The sequence below is a fragment of the Heloderma suspectum genome, chromosome 3 (assembly GCF_057233095.1).
Source record: "Heloderma suspectum isolate Gila_16-S chromosome 3, 16-S_ref, whole genome shotgun sequence".
In the NCBI taxonomy this organism is placed as follows: domain Eukaryota; kingdom Metazoa; phylum Chordata; class Lepidosauria; order Squamata; family Helodermatidae; genus Heloderma; species Heloderma suspectum.
Genome location: NC_139460.1, coordinates 17,711,559 through 17,731,509, shown reverse-complemented (window position 1 = coordinate 17,731,509; position 19,951 = coordinate 17,711,559). Strand labels below are relative to the sequence as shown.

Here is a 19,951-nt window from a genome sequence, read left to right as displayed (position 1 = left end):
TAAAGCACAACTGTATGGATTTAAAGTGTCATTTGAGTCACGCTCACCAAAAGATACTCCGTACATCTCAAGTTGTGTTTTGTGTTTCTTGGCCAAATCGTAGATTCCGTCAGCATAGGTCTTTAAAGCTTCCGCGTAATCCTGACAATGTAGTGGAAGGACCAGGGCGTCTGCCAGTTCATAGACCAAGCCAGCCCGCAGCTGTGCAATGACAAGCTGCCTCCTGAAAGCGGGGTCGTAAAACCGCTCAACCAACTCAAAGGTCTCGTATGTGGTGTGGTACACGGGGTAGTTACTGAACTTGTCCACTTTCTGTTGAGGAGATCAAATGAATGGGTCAAACAGCTTCAACATTCACATCAGGCAGGAAAGGTAGAAACTATGACTATAATCAGCATTGCATTTCTTCTGTACTAAAAGATTTTTTAAAAAATCCTCCCCAAGGTAAGCCAATTTCTGGAAAAGCCAAAATTATCATATCCCTTGTGGCCATGGAGAGGGATATCAGGGACCACACTGATATCAGGGACCACTCTCCCACACTGGAGGCATTCAAGATGAGTCTGGACAGCCACCTGTCAGGGATGCTCTGACTTGGATTCCTGCACTGAGCAGGGGGCTGGACTCGATGGTCTTGTTGGCCCCTTCCAACCCTACTATTCTATGTTTCTATTACCAATGGGCTCATGCATGAAGCCTTGTGGATCATGTCCCAGCAACCTGAGCCACTTGGGCTGCTGATTGGAACAGGAAACTCTAGGCCATTCCAGCCAGGAGTTGGCTACAGCAGCCCATAATCCTCCTGGCCTGGGAAGTCACATGATACTGGAGGGCCAATCAGTTGCTATACAAAGCCCTGAAGGCTTTCTTCCTATACCAGTATTCCAAACAGCCTTTTTAGTTCCATATCCTTGCCAACATTTCTTATATGGAGTTATTTTGCTGTAGTAGTAAATTTCCTGCATCGGCAGTGGGATGGACTAGATGACCTTGGAGGATCCGTCCAACTCGATTTTGTACATCAGTATCCTACACTATATGCCCCATATCCAGTCCCCTGTTAATGGAGGCTTTTGTTGCTTCCAGTTTTCTTGCTACCAATATATGTGCTGCTACTAACATATTCCCTATCACCTTATGTAACTTATGTGGGAGGGATTATTCCATTCAGTCTTCCTAGTAATATGATTGTGGGTTCTGTTGGCATTTTAGATCTTATAATTTCCTTTAATGTATTAATTATACTATTCAGCTTCATCTTGAACCTGGGCTTCTTGAACCTGTCCACACCTGCAGCAAAATGAGGTGGCAGAATGCTTAGGAGATGCAGTAGATTGTATCACTTCAGACGTCAAGTGTGGGATATCGTTTTTTAATACGTTAAAAATGCACCTCCCTACAAGTTAAAACAAAAACGCCATCTAGCACAGAGAGAGAAAGATACTTGCTCTGAATCTGCTCCATGCTGTGCTAGTTTTCTACTTGCAAGGAGGGCTGGGATTGTGTGTGTGTGTGTGTGTGTGTAGGGGGGATGTTTTGTTTTTTAATACAGGGCAATATTTTAAAAAATGAGATTCCCCATCTGCAGTCTGAAGTGGTACATTCCATTCTTCTACCTCAAGACTCTACCACCTGATCTGCAACTTCTCCTTCTGTGTTCAAATTTCCACTCAGCCTGCCCCGCAACACAAGCCATGGCGGCGGCGGGGTACATGTGTGATTCCAGTCAGGACCAAAGTGGGGGGAAAGGGTTAAAGCCCCCATCCTCCCATGCCACGGTCCCAATCCAGTTTGCACTGCCCCATACCGGTTATTTGTGAAAGAAATAGGCAAACTATGTGACAAACATCATGACTGGACTGGCTCAGAGTTCAATGGGACTTTTTTTTAACTTATCCCATATAAATGTGTGAAAGGAGGCATCAGTCTATGTCCGGAATGATTCTGAGCGTGTGGAGATAGTTAGCAGCTCAGACTCAGAATGGGAACAGCCAGAACTGGGGGAGGTTTCCTCCCTGGTGAGCTCAGATATGGATAGGCGTTCTTCTCAGGAACTTGGCACACAGATAGCTCGACCGGAAGCCCCCCCGCCCTTTCCTCCCCCGTGAGATCCCAGGTCTCAGAGGAGGAGGAGAGTGCAGGGTGTGACCTGAAGGGTGCTAGAGTCCGGCACAGAGCAAAGCGGGAAAAGTTAGAGGTGGAGCTCAGATGTTCCACCCAGTTGCCTAGGCGTGATAGCCTACATAGGGGGGCACAACTATAAGGGAGGGGCATCCCTCCCCAAGTTATTCTGGCCGGCAAGTTCTTGTTTCAAGCTGCTGGCACCGTCTCTGATTCCCACTTGGCTCCTCTTTTGATATCCGTAATTGTGTGGAGTAGCTGTTTCCCTTTGTAGTCTCCGAGGACTGGCATTTGTAAAGAACCTGGTTGCTAACTAATAAAGTGGTGAGCCTGAAGCCTGGTGCCTTCGAGTGTGTGATTGCGAATGGAGAGGACCAAGGAATTTGACAGTCTTATCCTTCCAATTCTGTCTGTTTTTCCAGAAACATAGCTTGGTACTTCCCGGGACTGGCATCAAGGGTAGGCATGGTCGGGAACCTGCCAAGGGCCCACACCCCAGCAGGGGCCCACTGACAAGAACCTGCTGGAACCTGCTCCTCCTGTTCCCTGTTGCAACGTGCTTGTTTACCTGCCTCTTGCTCTGGCCCAGACAACGGTGAGGGTGAGAAGGAGCAGCAGCAGATACCACGGCCTACTTGCTCACTGATCCTCTGCCTAGCAGGCAGGCAAGCGGAAGCAGTCATGAGAAAAAGGATGAGGTGGACGAGCAGCTGGTAACAAGGGGGGTGAGGAGGTAGACTCGCTGAGGGAGGGGCCCATGGAGTGTGCTTTGCCCAGGGGCCCGCAAAAACCTGGAGCTGCCACTGCTGCTTCCGCATCGGCAGGCTAATACCTTTGGGATTCTTTTCCCTCTCAAGAAGAACGGGGGACGCAGGAGACAGAAAAGAAGCCTCATTTTCATGGAGCATTCATAGCAGAGCTGTGCACAAAGGGCCTCCCAAAATTCTCCAGCCTATTTGTGGGCAGAGAAGTTTGGGGGGGGGGGGGACACAATTTCACCGAATTTCTCCTGGCAGAGGAGAAATTCTCCAACCGTTTCTCACAGATAGGGCTGACTGACAGCAGGGGTAGCATGGCTTCTTTCTGTTTCCCTGAGGGTTTTTTTTGTTTTCTTGAGGCGGACTTTTGAATTTCTTTTGGTAGTATTTTTGAGCTTACCTAATCATTGTGAGGTGGCCGAGGGCGCTGAGTGCGTTTTCTGTCTCTATTGCACATCTTTCCATTGCTCTGCAGCCTCCCAGGCCACCTGCACTTTCTGAACTGAGAAAGCCCCATGGGAGGAATTGCCTCATGACGTCTTCCTCATGATGGCTTTAACTGAAGTGGGGGAAGCTGAGGAGGCTACAGGCTGCCACAGAGATTATTGTACCATGAAAGACGGGACAATCATGCACACTCCATGGCCACCTCATAATTAAAGTAAGGACAAGAACCCCAAACCCAACCCATGAGAATTTCTCCGAAATTTCTTCTCCTTTTCTATCAAATTGAATGAGAATGGTTAAAAAAAAAAAAGTGGAAGAAATTTTCAGCACAGCACTAATTCATAGCACTCCAAAAATAAACCCACAAATGGCGGTGTCAGCTTTCAGACAAGCCGGTCAGCTTACTCTATTCTTAGTGTACCGTGCTCTGCCTGACACAATCCCCAACCGCTGGAAATAAGCTTCGAAATCACTGCCAGATCCAAGTTTGTTTATCCTGCCGAGAGGGAGAATAAAAAGATGCTACAGTCAGACCTCTTGCAATGCTGCAGCTAAAAAGCTTTGGCGCATGGGTTTACCAATGAAGGTGTTGCCCTTTGCAAGCATGAAGGTTACGCAGATTAGGCCTGAAATGAGCTACATGCATAATGCTGGCAAAATTTGCCAGACAGATAAAATGTGAGAAGTGTTGTGTTCAGTGGTGTAGGAGTAGATTTTGAAGTACAGCCACTCATCATGACAGTCCCCACGGCCACACCCCCAAGGAGAGTCCATAGATGCAGACAGCTGTGTTGATCCATTTCAGCAAACCAGTTCTAGCAGTTTTCATCTCCAACAGGAGCAGCTGTAAAGCTCATGGACTAAACTGCCCATTCAAGACCAAGCTACCCCAAAATATTTTGCAGTATGTAACAGATGGAGTTTGTAGGTTTGGAAAGAGTTAACAGGAGTTAAGTGGGAGTTAATGTGGCTGTCCTCTTCTGACCAGAAGAGGTGCACATTTAAGTAAAAGGCCAGAGGTAAGAGGGAGAGCGGGGAGGAGGAGGCATTTGTCTGGCTGGTGCGAGTTCTTGTTCAACAAGTTTGTTGAAAGAAGAAGATCCACGGACAGAGTGGGGGAGGCTTCAATAAGAAGTTTAAGACTGCTCTTGTAAATCTGCCTGTTTGGGGGAGAAGGAGGATTGCTGGGCTGTTTTTGCTGAGACAAGAAGCTGTGCACAATTGGAAGCTGAGAGAAGGTTCCCTTCAAGGCGTGAGGACTCAATTGTTGCAAACTGGGGCCTGGTGGCTAATACAGTGTTGGAGTCTGGAGGCTTGCCTGTTTTCTCCCAGAGCCAAGACAGAGAGTGACTGTCTGTCTGTGTTTCTGTGTCTGTCTGTTGCTCTCCTGTTAAGGGCTTATGGGAATGGGCTTTGATGTCTGTTAGGAATGCAGTATTTGTCTAGAATATATTAATAAATACCTTGGTTAACAGATTTGCCCTGGTCTGGGTGTGTGAGCAAGGTTGACTGCCTAGGGGTAAATTCTAAGACTCGGGTTACAATTACAACAGGGAATGATATATTGTTGCTGGGAAAGTCCATCCATAAAAGAAAAACCTTGGAAAAGTAAACAGGTAGGACTTTCCATCACTCCTGGGCCCTCATTGGCCACCCCCCTCCACAAAGGCAGCATCTCATTGGTTCCGATCACTGCTACTCAAAACATATCCCCCCCCCCCCAAGGTTTTTTAAAAATGGTGAGGCACAGGGCCTGCCGGCTTCCTGGCACTTCTTTTTGGCAGTGGGGCTGACTGGGTGAGCAGTTAGAGACTCCACTGCCAGGTGGAAAAAGGGAGGACTGGCAGAGTGGTGGCAGAGGGTCCCAGATGGCGTGCAAGCGGAGGGGAAGGGGCATCAGCAGCACTATGCTGAGGTGCTGGCTCTGCTCAGAGAATCTGGTAGGGATGGCGGAGAATTTCTCCACGAATCTCCGGGAGGCCAAATGCCAACGCATTCGGCCCCCCGAAATTGGTGGGGAAATTCTCCGCCACCCCCCTGGGATGGGACTTAGCTCTGTCAAATGTCCCTCTCGGCAGCGGGTCCCGGCGGCATTTCGGCAGCGTTTTGGCGGGGGCGCGGGCGGCGGCCGGTCTTCCAACCGGCTGCCACCGCCGCCATTTCCCAGTAAAATAAAATAAAATTAAAAAAAACGTGATAGGCTACGTAACGATTTACGTAGCCTATCACGGCTAGATTTTCAAAGTCAGCCGTGATAGGCTACGTAAATCGTTACGTAGCCTATCACAGGTGACTTTGGAAAAAAAAGGGGGGGGAAAGCGTGTACGCAAATGGCGGCACCCATGGGCGCCGCCATTTGCGTTCCTTATTTGGGCACGGGTAGTCTACGTAAAGATTTACGTAGACTACACGTGCCCAAATAAGGAATTCAAATGGCGGCGCCCATGGGTGCCGCCATTTGCGTACGCGCTTCTTTTTTTTTCAAAGTCACCCGTGATAGGCTACGTAATGATTTACGTAGCCTATCACAGCTGACTTTGAAAATCTAGCTGTGATAGGCTACGTAAATCGTTACGTAGCCTATCACTTTTTTTTAATTTAATTTTATTTTACTGGGAAATGGCGGCGGCGGCAGCCGGTTGGAAGACCGGCCGCCGCCCCCGCCCCCGCCAAAACGCTGCCGAAATGCCGCCGGGACCCGCTGCCGAGAGGGACATTTGACAGAGCTAAGTCCCATCCCGGGGGGGTGGAGGAGAATTTCCCCACCAATTTCAGGCGGCCGAATGCGTTGGCATTTGGCCTCCCGGAGATTCGTGGAGAAATTCTCCGCCATCCCTACCAAATTCTCCGAGCAGAGCCAGCACCTCAGCATAGTGCTGCTGATGCCCCTTCCCCCCCGCTTGCACGCCATCTGGGACCCTCTGCCACCACTCTGCCAGTCCTCCCTCCTTTTTTCCACCTGGCAGTGGAGTCTCTTAACTGCTCACCCAGTCAGCCCCACTGCCAAAAAGAAGTGCCAAAAGAAATGGAAAGTCCTCCCCCCCGGCCAGAATTTTGGCAGCGAGGGATGGGGCGCCTCCCCCCCAGCCTGAATTTCGGGGGGAGAACCGAAGCGCCTCCCCCACACACCGAAAACAGCTGCGGGACCAGGTAAGGGACTTTCGTCCATCGTTAGAATTTGGGTGCAATCTCATAATATACTACAGATCAGTCTGAGTTCAGCAAACATCACGGACTCCTAACTCCAGCACCACTGGGGTGAGCTTCAGAGGACTTCATTGAGATGACTAGAGAATAGGATTATTGCCTTTTCTTTGGGCTCCTTCATACGGAGCTTTTATCCTGCAATTGAGATTGCTCCTTCACGGAAGTTTGCGGGCTCTTTGCATGACACCGTGACCCTCCAGGGCGTCTCCTGCACTAAATGCCCTTTGTTCTGTTTTTAAATAGATCGCAGATAAGGAGCTATCAAATTACCCTGTTGTGTTCCGCTTCACTTTCCTCCGTGAAAAGAGTAAAAGCGGCAAGAAGAGGAGCAAGATCAATGAAAGATAATGGAAGAGTCAGATACTGGGAGAAGGAGGGGGAAAGGGGAGGGGGGAAAGGAAGCATGTGAGGAGTCAGTTGTGATCCTGCATTTAAAACGAGAGCAGAAAGCCCCGTTTTAAATGCAGGATTTTAGGCTGGTGCAGAGATGCCCTTTGGCAGGCCAAAGGAGAGGAGGCAGACATATATAAAATCAAAGGTTCACACGTGCATGTTTACGGCCTGATTTCTCTACCCTGGTGGCTGATGACTGAAAGTGTGGACAGAGGAGTGTTGCGTTTGAAATAATGCCAGTAATGAGAACATGCCTGTGGTGTGGGAACATTGATGGCTCACTTACATATGCAAATGATCAAGTGTAAAAGACACGCATGTCTGTGCTACATATGAAGAGATCTTACCTGGGTAGATGCTTACTTTCTGGGGAGGGGTCCTTCTCAAGCCAGCTCTCATAGAGAGATTTGCTTCCATACCCTTCATCAGGGCTTGGGATCTGGAGAAGGAAAATAACTGCTTTTACTGTGAACCATTAAGGCCGGGGTCCCCAGTCGGGCTTCTGAGGGCACAGGTGTACCCTCGAGGTCTTTAATTGTGCCTTTGTGGTGAAGTCTGCTAACTTCCTGGTTGTTCTATATTTTTAAGTCTATGGACCTGGTTTCGCTATAATTTTAAGTCTATGTACCTCGCCTTGCCATTTTGACATGGCCCCTTACTCTCTGACTGGTCAAAGTAATAGGTTACAAACCAGTGTCCTTACTCCCATTCTGTGCCTGCTAAGAGTTGGTGTGAGCGGTGGGTGGCTGTGTCAGAAAGGAAAGTGTTCCCTTTGCATGCAAACTGGAAGTACAGGGATGGGACTGAGTGGGCTGGGGCCTTTTCCACCTGAGAGGGGAGCTCAGGCAAAGGGAGGACATTTCCTACCTGCTTGCTCACCCTCCTATCTGCATTTTGGGGGGTGAGGGGGATGGCGCTTGGTCTCCAACCCTTTATTTTTGTGTGTTGGGAGGTGCCGTGCTTGTCCACTGTGCCCTTCTGATTGGTTGTTGGATGTAGGTGAGTAAAGCAATGGAATTTCCAGCATGTTCACTCATCTGTGCACGTTGCTTTACCTTGAGGATTTTCTGTTTGGGATGGTGGTGATGTGGGGGCATTTCCTATTCTCCACCATGACCGCCTGCCTTGTGGTGGTGTGGCAGTTTGGATGTTGTTTGGTGCATGTGGGGAGCACATGCAAAGTTAAGGATTTTACCACATGCTCGCTCACTTGCCTGCACTGTTTTTGTTCATTGTGCGTGCTAGATTTCTGGGTTTGCCAGCTGCCCCACCCAGCCCCATTTGTTTGGTTTGTGTGGTGTGCGGCGTGCGGCGTGCAGCAGCGGCCTTTTACTGGGGAGCGGAGAAGCTAGGGATGGATGAGTGCCCTCCTGTCCGGGTTCTCCGAGCACCCGCCCAGCCCCAGCCCCCACTCACTGGCCCTCCAGGCTGCACTCGAGTCTCCCTCCGCACTTGGTAAGCAGCCCACGACTTACCTGGGCCCATCGGTCTCTGTCCCAATCACCATGTTTTTACAAAACATGGTGATCGGGACAGACAGATGGGCCTAGGTAAGTTGTGGGCTGCTTACCAAATGCGGGAGGGCGGTCCGGGGACTGATGAGCAGAGAGCAGAGCTCAGTGGGTGCAGTTTGGGTTGCACGGGCGCTGGCAGTCTGACAGATTTGTGGACCGAAATGGGCGCCCGCACTATCCTTAGGAGAAGCCAGAGTCTTGCCCTGCTTGCTTGCCCGCCTGACTCCTTTCTGATCTGACCCCCACCACCACCATGGTGGCGATTTTGTGAGTGGCCATGCCCTCTCCATAGCAACCATTTTGTCACTGGTGCCTATGGCACTGTATCAGGATTTCAAATGAGCCCACAGGCCGAAAAAAGTTAGGGACCTCTGTGGTAAAGGTTTTTAATATATTAAGTGGTATAAATCAATCAATCAAACCTGTATGAATCACTGTCATTGTTGTTACTGTTCTAAATATATAAATACATTTAAGCCCCCAGAAAGAGGCTTAAAGATATAGAAGACAAAGCCACAACTGATAAAATGGGATGCGACACAGATGGCTAAGAGGAAAGGAAGAACAAACATTCTGTGCACATCATAGTTCTCCCCTTCATGCGTTAACTATATGAAGAAGCTCCACATGATGGAAGGGGTAGCAGGGCTGCACTGCTGGCCCCACCCCTGACATTATGCACTTCCTCCAACATTCGTGCATTGAGCATGGATATCTGCATAGGTCAGGGGTGCAGAAACTCAGACCAAATCTGACTCGCCTGAGGTCCCAGTCGGAGGGTCCAGCGTTCCCCAGATAGCCCCGCTCCTTTTCCTGGCACCACCCCCTTCCCCCGACTGCCGATAGTTTGGTGGTTTCCTGGCTTTTGCTCAGGTTCTTCCTGCCCTCTGCCTGCCACTGCCCATTCTAAAAAGTGGAAATACCTCTCCTAAGGCTTAGCTACTGGCGGTAAGAGCTTTAAGCTAAAATACAGTGATTCTTTTGGTGTTTCTGGTGTTTGGGGCCCCCGCCCCTTTTGCCTTCAGGCCCTCCCGCCACTGAAATGTGACCCCTAAGTGCTTCTCATAAGAACATAAGAAGAGCCCTGCTGAATCAGACCAAGGGTCCACCTAGTCCAGCGTTCTTTCCACACTGTGGCCAACCATGGGCAGGAGGGTGCTGTTGCGCTCATGCCCTGCTTGTGGGTACCTGGTTGACAGCTAGTTGGCCACTGTGTGAACAGAATGCTGGACTAGATGGACCCTTGGTCTGATCCAGCAAGGCTCTCCTGATGTTCTGATGTTCTTAACCAGCTGCCCATGGGAAACCCACAAGCCAGACATGATTGCGACAGAGTCCTTCTAAGCCAGTATTGTCTGATGCAGGGTTGAGGAACCTCAGGCTCTGGGGCCAAATTCGGCCCTCGGGCTGAAAGAGGTTCAATACCCCTGGCATAGGTGAAGCTTGCGTAGGCTACAGCCATAGCCTACACCTATATCTATATTTGGTCTGCTTTTATTGAAGTTTATGTTGTAGTCAATTGAAGCTGATACTTTTAATGCATGTCGTTATAATGAGAGAGAGACGGGGGGGGGGAGAGAGAGAGAGAGATTGTTTGCTGTTTTTTAAAAAATATTCTTTATTTTTCCTTTTTTATGATCTGTTTTGTTTTTGTTGAAATTTACATTTTTTTTTTAATGTCTATGTTCAACATGTGGGTGTCAGAGGGTAGGCCGAGAAAGATGGGTGGCCTCTGGAGCCCCTTTAATCCCATGGAGCCCCTTCCTGCGATGAATGCATGCTTAAGAGCCAAACTAAACAAACTTAACAAACTTAAGTCCCAATCCCTGGAGCTGCTATTAAGCCGAGGAGGGGAGTTCCCATTGTTACCAAACAGAGCTTCCCTTCCAGGGCTAAGGGTCACTTTTGGGAGCGGGGGAAGCAATTTTTGATGGGAGTACAGATTGGGGCTAAAGAGTGAAATTCCCTTTCCTGTGGTAGCTATTTATATTCTTTAAAAGTGTGCACGTGCTGCTTTCACGCAATTAGAATTACATGTCGTTTATCTGTCTATCTGTCTGTCTGTTACTACATTTATATCCTGTCATTTTTTCCCCTTGCAAGGAATCTAAGGCACCACCTTACATGATGCTCTTCCTCTCCTTTTTATCCTCACAACAACCCTGCGAGGTAGGTTAGGCTGAGAGTCAGTGATTGGCCCAAAGTCCCCCAACGAGCTTCACATCCGAGTGGGGACTAGAACCTGGATCTCCTCAGTCCAACTCTCTAACCACGACACCGCACGGACTCTAAGGCTGCAATTCTAAGCATGCTTACCAGGAAGTAAGTCCTCTTGAACTCAGAGGGACTTACTACGGAGTCAACGCCTTTCAAGATTGGGCTGCAACAGCCAGTTTACAGACCCCTGGGAAGATTCTAGGAGGAGCCCTGAGGAGATCGTCTACGAACCACTGCATGTCTCAAGACAAGTGCTGACACCTACCTTTGCACTCATAAAGTCTAGAGAGTCGACATTAAAAGCTGAGATTCTCAAGAAGCTTTTCTCTGCACTTGAAAGGAATCACCAAACCCACGGGGGGGGCAAAGGAAGGCCAGGGGAAGGAAGAGGAAGAGCAAGAGGAAGAGGAGGAAGAGAAGAGGAGCCAGGGAAACTCGACTTCTTGTACCTCTTTTGTCAGATTATATACCAATTGATTGAGAAGTGGTGTGCAGTCAACTCTTAAGGTGTAGTTGCCTGAAAATCAAAACACAGATAAGAGTTCCTTTCTTTCAGGCCTCTCTTTAAAAGGTAATTTTTAAAATGTCAACTTAAAAGGAGGTCATAGGAAGCCTTATACCAGGTCAGACTATTTGCGGAGGCTGGTGGCTCCGATGTCAGTGGGATGGCAAATCCGCTCTGGGTTTCAGTCAGAACCAGCCAGAACTCTAAAGGAGCTATCTAAAGGAGCTTCACACCTGGGATAGCTCCCTTAGAGTTCTGACTGGTCCTGACTGAAACCTGGAGCAGGTTCACCACCTCACTGACATTGGAGCCACCAGCCTCCACTGCTATTTGTCCTTCTAACCCAGTATTGTCTACTCCAGGGTTGGAGAACCTCAAGCTGGCCCTCCAGGGTTACCCAGAGGGCCACACCCCCTTCCCCCAACTCCGCCCCTTCCCCCCAACTGCCAATTGTTTGTGGCTTCCTGGTTTTTGTGCAGTTTTTCCCCCTTTCTAAAAAGTTGAAATGCCTCCCCTAAGGCAGTAAGAGCTTGAAGCTACAATAGGCAGGTATTTATGGTATTTCTGGCCCTGCCCCTTTTGCCTTTGGCTCCACCCACCACTGGGAAACAGCCCCCAAGAGCTTCCCCAAAACTGAATTCTGCCCTCGGGTGGAAAGGGTTTCCCCACCCCTGGTCTACCCTGACTGGCAACTGTTCTCCTGGTCTGAAGCCAAGATCTTTCCCACCACCTACAACCTGATCTTTTTGACTGGGGATGCCTTGGACAGACCGTGGATGTTTTTGCATGCAAAGCATAGGCTCTACCACCTCTAGTTTCCCCCTTTAGTTCCTACTGCACAAACTCTCCCTCTTACTGGGCAATTCCAGTACAGGTGAACCCACCAATAACAACTCACGAGCCACCCCTGGAACTACCAATTGCCTCCAAAGCACAGCAGAGGTAACTCTTATCTAGAACAGGCTCTCCTCCTCAGGAGGGGTGTCAAGGGTAGGCATGGTTGGACCCTTGCTGAGGGCCATGCCCCAGGAGGGGGCCCACTGACAAGAGCCTCCTGGACTCGCTTCTCCACTTTGCCATTGCAACCTGCTTGTTCACCTGCCTCTTGCTCTAGCCCAGAGAACGATGATGGTGAGAAGGAGCAGCAGCAGATGCCACAGCCTCCTTGCTCACTGGCTCTCTTTCTCTCAAGCAAGCAAGTGCTAGCAGCATTCAGGAAGAGGAAGAGAAGGAATAGCAGCTGGTGACAATGGCGGTGAGAAGGAGGACTCACTGAGGGTGGGGGCCCATTAAGGGTGTCTTGCCCATGAGCCCTCCAAAAACCTGGAGCCAGAACTGCTCTGCCTGACACTGTTTACCAGGGACTGACTTTCTGAGATGTATTCCTGGTAAATCACAGTTGCGATTTTTTTCCTTTGGAATGGTAGGAAATTACAGGCAACGGCATCTGAAGGGATCTGTGTTGCGGAAGGCTGGCCCAGAATTTGGCCAATGCCCATCTTGACGGCTTTGAAAGCAAAGATGTTGCCACATAATCTCAGGAGCAAATTGCTACAGCCACAGGGCTTCAGATTAGCCCCCGCCAAGGGCACATTAGGAACAGACATGCAACAGCAAGGGAGAACTTGGCTTTTTCAGTGCCATTAAATGCATTTACAAACCTCGCACTGCCTGCTGTCCTTCCAACTCAGCCTGGAGACAGAGGATATCTGCAGAAACAGGTATTACCTCCTCCCTGTATCCCAGCAATTTTGGAGAACATAGAAGTTGATTTTGGGTTCCCTCCCCTTCCCTCCACTATTTTTCCATAACTGTGGGAAATTCATGGAATGGCTCAGGGCGAGTCAATACATGCGATTGTTGACAGCTTTCTTCTGAACAGAAGAACAGTGAAATTTAAGATTTACTCATATAAAACTATGTAAATGCACCCTCCCAAGGCAAAGAAGAAATTGCAGGCATTGCTATGCAATGCGTACACCCCCCCAGGGGACTGGATCCAGGATCTTCTTTCAGCGAGAGGAAGGGACCTTCCATGAGAGGAGGAGCTCTGCTCACATAAGCTCCCTCCACCTGATTTTGGGGGATCCCCCTCTCCCCACTCAATTTTTAGTTGCCCACGTGTTCATGCCTACCAGTGTAAGGCTACTTCCAGATAGAGAGCTCCTTGTGCTAGCAATCAGAAGGTGCTGTGCATCTTTTTCTCCTTGAAAACTGAAGGAGGTGAGCATCCAAAGTACATCACAAAGAAGAAAAACAAGTTCTCAGGATGCAATATATTTATGTATGTATGTATGTATTGTAGGAAGCCCAACACATTTCAGTCATTTTCTTATTGTTAGGGCTTCTTCAGGGGGTAGAGAAAAAAGTCTGCAGCATTTTTTTACAAAGATTGTCTCCTGTGTCAATCGGTCACCAGTAGATTGACACAGGAGACAATCTTTTATGAAAAAAATCTGCAGACTTTTTTCTCTATCCCCTGAAGAAGCCCTAACAATGAGAAAAAGGCTGAAACATGTTGGGCTTCCTACAGTAATTTATTTATGTATTTTGCATCCTGTTTCTCTTATTTGTGATTCATCTTTTTCTCCTTAATGAATTTTCTGAATTAAGGTAAAAGCCATAAAAGCCTCATCTGGAAGCACCCTAAGTCATAGACATAGACTCATAGGGTTGGAAGAGGCCTACAAGACCATCGAGTCCAACCCCCTGCTCAATGCAGAAAGCCTGATTCCCAGGCGGTTTCCCATCCAAGTACTAACCACTAACAACCTTGAAAAAAAATGAACCCATTCCCATCTAGTTTACAAAAGCTTTGCTACCTGCTCACCTTGGGGCAACTCTTAATCGCCACAGGCAAGTAGGTGAAGAACCAGCCTGCACAAGTAGATTACTAATGTGAGCAAAGAGAGGGGAAGGACATAGGGATGCTGGAGAACTCCAGGACGGGCCAAAATGAGCTTGGATTTCTAAGAATCCAACCTGTGGAATCCGCTACGGAGCGACTCCCACAGGCCGCATGGAATCCGTGGATTTCCAGATCTTTTTGTTTTTTACTTTCCAGAAATGTAGGAAAATATGCAAGTTTCTGCAGAGGGGGAAAAGTTGAATGGAATGGAGGACAATACGCTAAATCTTATGTACCAAGGTAAATTATGTATAGTGTTGTAAACCTTCTTACGGAATTGTTTGTGAATTTTTCCACATAATGAAAAAAAAATCAAATCCATCTGTGAACAGACGACGGAGCAAAAGGCACCTGACAATCCACAAAATACAGACAGAGCAGACTTCACACAATCCATACGTCCCTAGAAGGATATATCATTTGAATTGGCTGAGCACCAGGACCTGGGTTCGCTCCAAACGTAAAAGTCTCACAGCATTGAAACCGAAAGTCCAGCTCGCAACTGTCTGGAATATGGCAAAGGGACATTCACCTTCTATAGAAGAATCCGTGTTGATGTAAGCCACGGCCCGTGCCTGCAGAATTTTGACATTCTCCTGTAGTTGCAAAAAGGTACAATCATTACCAGGTTGATACAAGATTCAATGGCTTGCCTCCATTAACGAAAACCCCAGCTGATGAAATGGAAAACCAACCACATTCACAAACTTGTGACATGTCTTGGCTTACTAAGGATCAAAGAGACAAGCAGTTCCTGCTAGGGACAGCATTATATTCTTCTACAGCAGGGGTGAGGAGCCTCCGCCTTCCCTGCAGACTTCTGCCTGGCAGACCGCCACTCTCTGCAGGACTAGGCCCCCAGGTACCGAGCCAGCTGTGCTGCTTCCACCTACCCCTTCCTGGAGGGGCTACATAAGCTGGCTGGCTGAGGTGGCCTGGGAGAGCCAGGGCCTGCAGGAGAAGCTGCCACCACCGGGGAAGAGGCAGGCCTGCTGCCACTGCCGCCGCCACCACCACCACCACCAGGCCTTCCCCGCAGACTTCTGCCTGGCATTATTTTTAAGGGGAAATTTAGTTGTTGTTGTGTGGTTTTTGTTTTGTTTTTTTTAATTTCTGGGGGAGTCTGTTGTGTTTTTAGGGGTGGGTAGCCTGCCTGATAGGCAAGAGCAAGGGGGCATGTGTCCACCTGATGGAGGCAGTGGGGGGAGTGTTGGGGGCCAGAACATACCGAGGCTGGGCGGCAGGTGCTGGCGGAGCGCTAGGGGCAGGCCATGCCAGGTAAGGGGAACAAGGGAGAGATGTGTAGTATCTGTCCCCTGCTCCGGGCCTGTCCGGAGCCAAAGGATGGCTGGGGGAGGCGTGACTCCATCTTTTGGCCTTCGTTTGCTGCTCTGCAATGCCAGGTCTGTTACCCAGAAAACCTCCCTCATCCATGACATGATCCTGGATGAGGGTGCAGACCTGGCATGTATTACGGAGACCTGGCTGGCCGAGGCCGCTGCTCCAACTCTTGTGGCCATGTGTCCAGCCGGATTTTCGTATGCACAGCAGCTGAGGGCTGGGGATCGGGGAGGGGGAGTGGCTGTTATCTACCGAGAGTCCTTGGTCTTCACCAGACCCCCTCTCCAGGAGACCAAGGTTGCTGAGTGCATGTACTGGAGGTTGGGCCCGAAGGGCAGTCTGGGGATTCTGCTCGTGTACCGTCCACCCTGCTGCACGACTGACTCCCTGGCTGAGGTGCTGGAGGTGGTCTCTGATGTGCGTGTACAGTCCCCTAACTTGTTGGTGTTGGGGGACTTCAACGTACATTCGGGGGCCGTCCTCACAGGAGCACCTCGGGACTTCATGGAGACCATGGCTTCCTGGGGGCTGCACCATATTCTAACTGGGCCCACCCATGTAGCCGGTCATGCACTAGACCTTGTGTTTGTTTCTGGAGAAGCGGGGAGTGATCTGGAAGTCGAGGGTATATCCACCACCCCCTTGTCATGGTCAGATCACTATCTGGTGACGTTAGACTTCTCGGTTCCACATCCCCTCCGCAGGGGTGGAGGACCCATTAAAATGGTCCGCCCCAGGCATCTTATGGATCCGAATGGATTCTTGGACGCGCTTGGGGATTCTCTGGAGCATGCCAACGGCCACTCGGTCGAGACCCTGGTGGGTGGGTGGAATGCTGCAATCACTGGGGCATCAGATCAGGTGGCTCCGAAACGCCCTCTCCCCCTGAACAGGGCTCGGACTGCACCATGGTTCAATCTGCAGTTACGAGCTCTGAAACAGGAGGTGAGACGGCTAGAGCACCGGTGGCAGAAGTCTTGCTCCAAAGGCGATCGGACACGGGCTAGAGATATATCTTCAGCCTATCACGTGGCGGTGAAGGCAGCAAAAAAGGAATATTATGCTGCCTCTATCGCATCTGCAGAGTGCTGTCCCAGGAAGCTGTTCCAAGTGGTCCGGAGCCTGGTCGGTCCTGTGGCTCCGGAACCACTGGAGCATTCTAAGACCTCCTGTGAGGCCTTGGCAAGGCACTTTGCAGATAAAATTGATCGGATTAGGAGTGTTACTCTGCACACTGTGGATACAGTTAGTGAGCAAGAGGCGGCCTGTGGCAAACCGGTTTTGTGGGATCGGTTCCAGCTTCTTCCTTCTGATGAAGTGGACAAGGTGCTTTCATCTGTAAGGCTGACCACCTGCTTACTTGATCCTTGCCCATCTTGGCTCATTATGGGCTGCAGAGAGAGACTGAGTGAGGGGATCAGGGCGGTCATGAACACCTCCCTTGAGGAGGGAGTGATGCCATCAGCCCTCAAGGAGGCAGTGATAAGACCGCTCTTAAAGAAGCCCTCCTTGGATCCCCAAGTTCTGAACAACTTTCACCCAGTCTCAAACATGCCATTTTTGGGCAAGGTGATTGAGCGGGTGGTGGCAATGCAGTTGAAGGCACACTTGGAAGAAACCGATTATCTAGACCCATTTCAGTCGGGCTTCAGGCTTGGGCATGGGATAGAAACGGCCTTGGTCGCCTTGGTGGATGATATGAGGAGGGCTCTGGATAGGGGTGAATGCCCCTTCCTTGTTCTCCGTGACCTCTCAGCGGCTTTTGATACCGTTGACCACGGTATCCTCCTGGACCGCCTGGAGGGGTTGGGCATTGGAGACACCGTATTGCGGTGGTTCCGGTCCTTCCTCTCCGGCAGGTACCAGGGGGTAGCACTGGGAGAGGAGGTTTCAGACCCATGGCCACTTACTTGTGGGGTGCCACAGGGTTCCATCCTCTCCCCGATGCCATTTAACATCTATGTGAAGCGCTGGGGGCTATCATCAGGAGGTTTGGGGTGTGGTGTCATCAATATGCGGATGACACACAGCTCTACCTCTCGTTCAAATCTTCACCAAGGTTGGCCGTAGAATCCTTGTCCAAATGTCTGGAGATGGTGAGTGGCTGGATGGGGAGGAATAAGCTGAAGATGAACCCTGACAAGACCGAGGTACTTTTGGTGGGAGACAAGAGGAGACTGGGGGATGTTGACCTGGTGTTGAATGGGGTACGGCTACCCTTGAAAGACCAGGTCCACAGCCTGGGGGTCATTTTGGACTCCCAGCTGTCCATGGAGGCTCAGGTGTCAGCTGTGAGCTGGACAGCGCTGTATCAACTCCATCTGATACAGCGGCTGCGCCCCTTCCTTCCCGACCATCTGCTCCCATCGATAGTACATCTCCTGGGTCTCCTCTCCTTTAGACTACTGTAATGCGCTCTACATGGGGTTACCCTTGAAGACGGTTCAGAAGCTGTAGCTGGTATAGAACGCGGCGGCTCGCCTGATTAAAGGCAGCCGCTGGCAAGATCACATCACTCCAGTGCTGAAGGAGTTGCACTGGTTACCAGTTGTTTTCCGGGCCAAATTCAAGGTGTTGGTTTGGAGGAGCACCTCCAGCAACACCAGACAGGCCGCTTAACAAGATCAGCCTCGGATGGCCTTCTCTCTGTCCCATCAGCCAGGACAGCTAGACTGGTGGGGACAAGGGAGAGGGCCTTTTCTGTGGTGGCCCCCACTCTGTGGAACTCCCTCCCTAGGGAACTCCGCCGTGCCCCCTCTTTAATGAGCTTCCGCCGTGCATTAAAAACATGGTTGTTCAGGCAGGCATTTGGGGTGGGTTAGGGTATTTTAGAAAATGTTTTTATTGTAGAATTTTGTTGTTTTAAACTGTTTTTATTATATGCTGTACATTGCCCAGAGTGGCTGGGTGACCAGCCAGATGGGCGATTAATAAATTTAATAAATAAATACATTTTAGCTTGAGGGCCAAATGCAGTCTCAGAGAAGCTGTAGGGGGCTGCATTCCAGTGGTGGGTGGGGCCAAAGGCAGAGAGGGTGGGACCAGATGCAGAAAAGGCAGGGCCAAAAAGGCAAAAATATCAGCATATTGTAGCTTCAAGCTCCAACTGCCAGTAACTAAGCCTTAGGAGAGGCATTTCAACCTTTTTGAATGGGGAACAAACTGTATCAAACCAGGAAACCACCAAATGACTGGTGATCAGGGAGAATGGGGTGGGGCCTGGGGAAGTGGGCCTGGCCATTTGGGGAACACCAGAGGGCCAGATTGGGGCCCCAGACCTGGCGTTCTGCACCCCTGTTGTACAGGCTCAGTCGCTCACCTCTGCCCATTCTGTGGAACCCAATAACCCAAATTCTTCTGCATCCCAGCTGGCAAAGATGATCGTTCTCCTAGGCTTCCAACCTGCACACACAAAATTAATGTTGCACAGAAAAAGGTTTATTTTCCCTGTACACAAAATTAATGTTGCACAGAAAAAGGTTTATTTTCCCCATACATGACTGACGGTGCAAGCCTATATGTGTCTACGCACAAGCAAGTCCCATTGAGTTCAATGGTCCTTACTGCCAGGGAAGTGGGTATCAGCTTGCAGCTTGAGTTTTCATTGCTTAAAAATGAAAGGAAAACAATCCTTTATAAGATTACCAGGAGCATTTAAATGCCAACCCTTGAACTATCTCTACAAGAGTATCTGATTCTGATTGCCTTATTTTTGGATCAGGATTCTATTTTTATTTTACTGATTTCATTTATTTCCTATATTTGTTGGGCAAAAGATAAAGGCAACTTACAGTCTATTTAAAATACACAAAATCAAACATTTAATAATTCAACCAACACCTCAATCAATATGAACAATAAAAATAGGTAAAGACAACATCATTAAAATGAGAGTCAAGTTTTTTGTCATATTAAGCTGGAAATAGCAGAGCAACTGCCTTACAAGGAAATATTACACTGTCTGGGACTGTTTAGCTTAGACAAAAGGCAAGCGAGGGGAGACATGCTAGAGGTGTACAAAATTATGCATGGTGTAGAGAATGTGGACAGGGAGACATTTTCCTCCTCTCACAATACTAGAACCTGTGATCATTCAATGAAGCTGATTGGTGGGAGATGCAGGACAGATCAAATGAAGTCTTTCGTCACACAGCACATAGGTCACCTATGGAATTCACTACCATAAGATGTAGTGATGGCCACCGTGGAGTCCCTACCCCTTCCCAGTGAGAATATTCCCCTTCTTTAAAGCCTTTCTCACCCCATGCAGGAAAGGAAACACCTTCCCCACACACTGTTATGCTGCCACCAGGACCTTTAAGGCTCAGGTCCAACTCATGTTCAGTCCTCTATCCATGTGGACACACTTGTTTATAATATCACCTGTATTGTTTCCTTTATTACCTTCCCCTTACATAGCCAAGTGCAGAAGGCATAGGATTTGGTTAAACAAATAAACTGTATTAACTACAGCAAATAAGTTGCTGAATAATAAACAGGTAACTCTTAATGGCTTCATCAATGTATGTTCTCTCATAAA

The 19,951-nt window shown here is 49.3% G+C and overlaps 1 protein-coding gene across 1 annotated transcript in view; it reads right to left on the bottom strand.

Annotated features, from left to right (window-relative positions):
• The window catches only part of NAALAD2 (N-acetylated alpha-linked acidic dipeptidase 2), a 60,804-nt gene that overhangs the window by 10,294 nt on the left and 30,559 nt on the right, over window positions 1-19,951 (bottom strand). The window contains exons 11-16 of the mRNA XM_084842560.1: window positions 18,731-18,813; window positions 14,603-14,666; window positions 11,107-11,174; window positions 7,274-7,365; window positions 3,732-3,822; window positions 48-312 (exon numbers count right to left, since the gene is read on the bottom strand). Coding sequence (XP_084698686.1) covers window positions 48-312; window positions 3,732-3,822; window positions 7,274-7,365; window positions 11,107-11,174; window positions 14,603-14,666; window positions 18,731-18,813 — 663 coding nt within the window. The remainder of the gene's footprint in view (window positions 1-47; window positions 313-3,731; window positions 3,823-7,273; window positions 7,366-11,106; window positions 11,175-14,602; window positions 14,667-18,730; window positions 18,814-19,951) is intronic.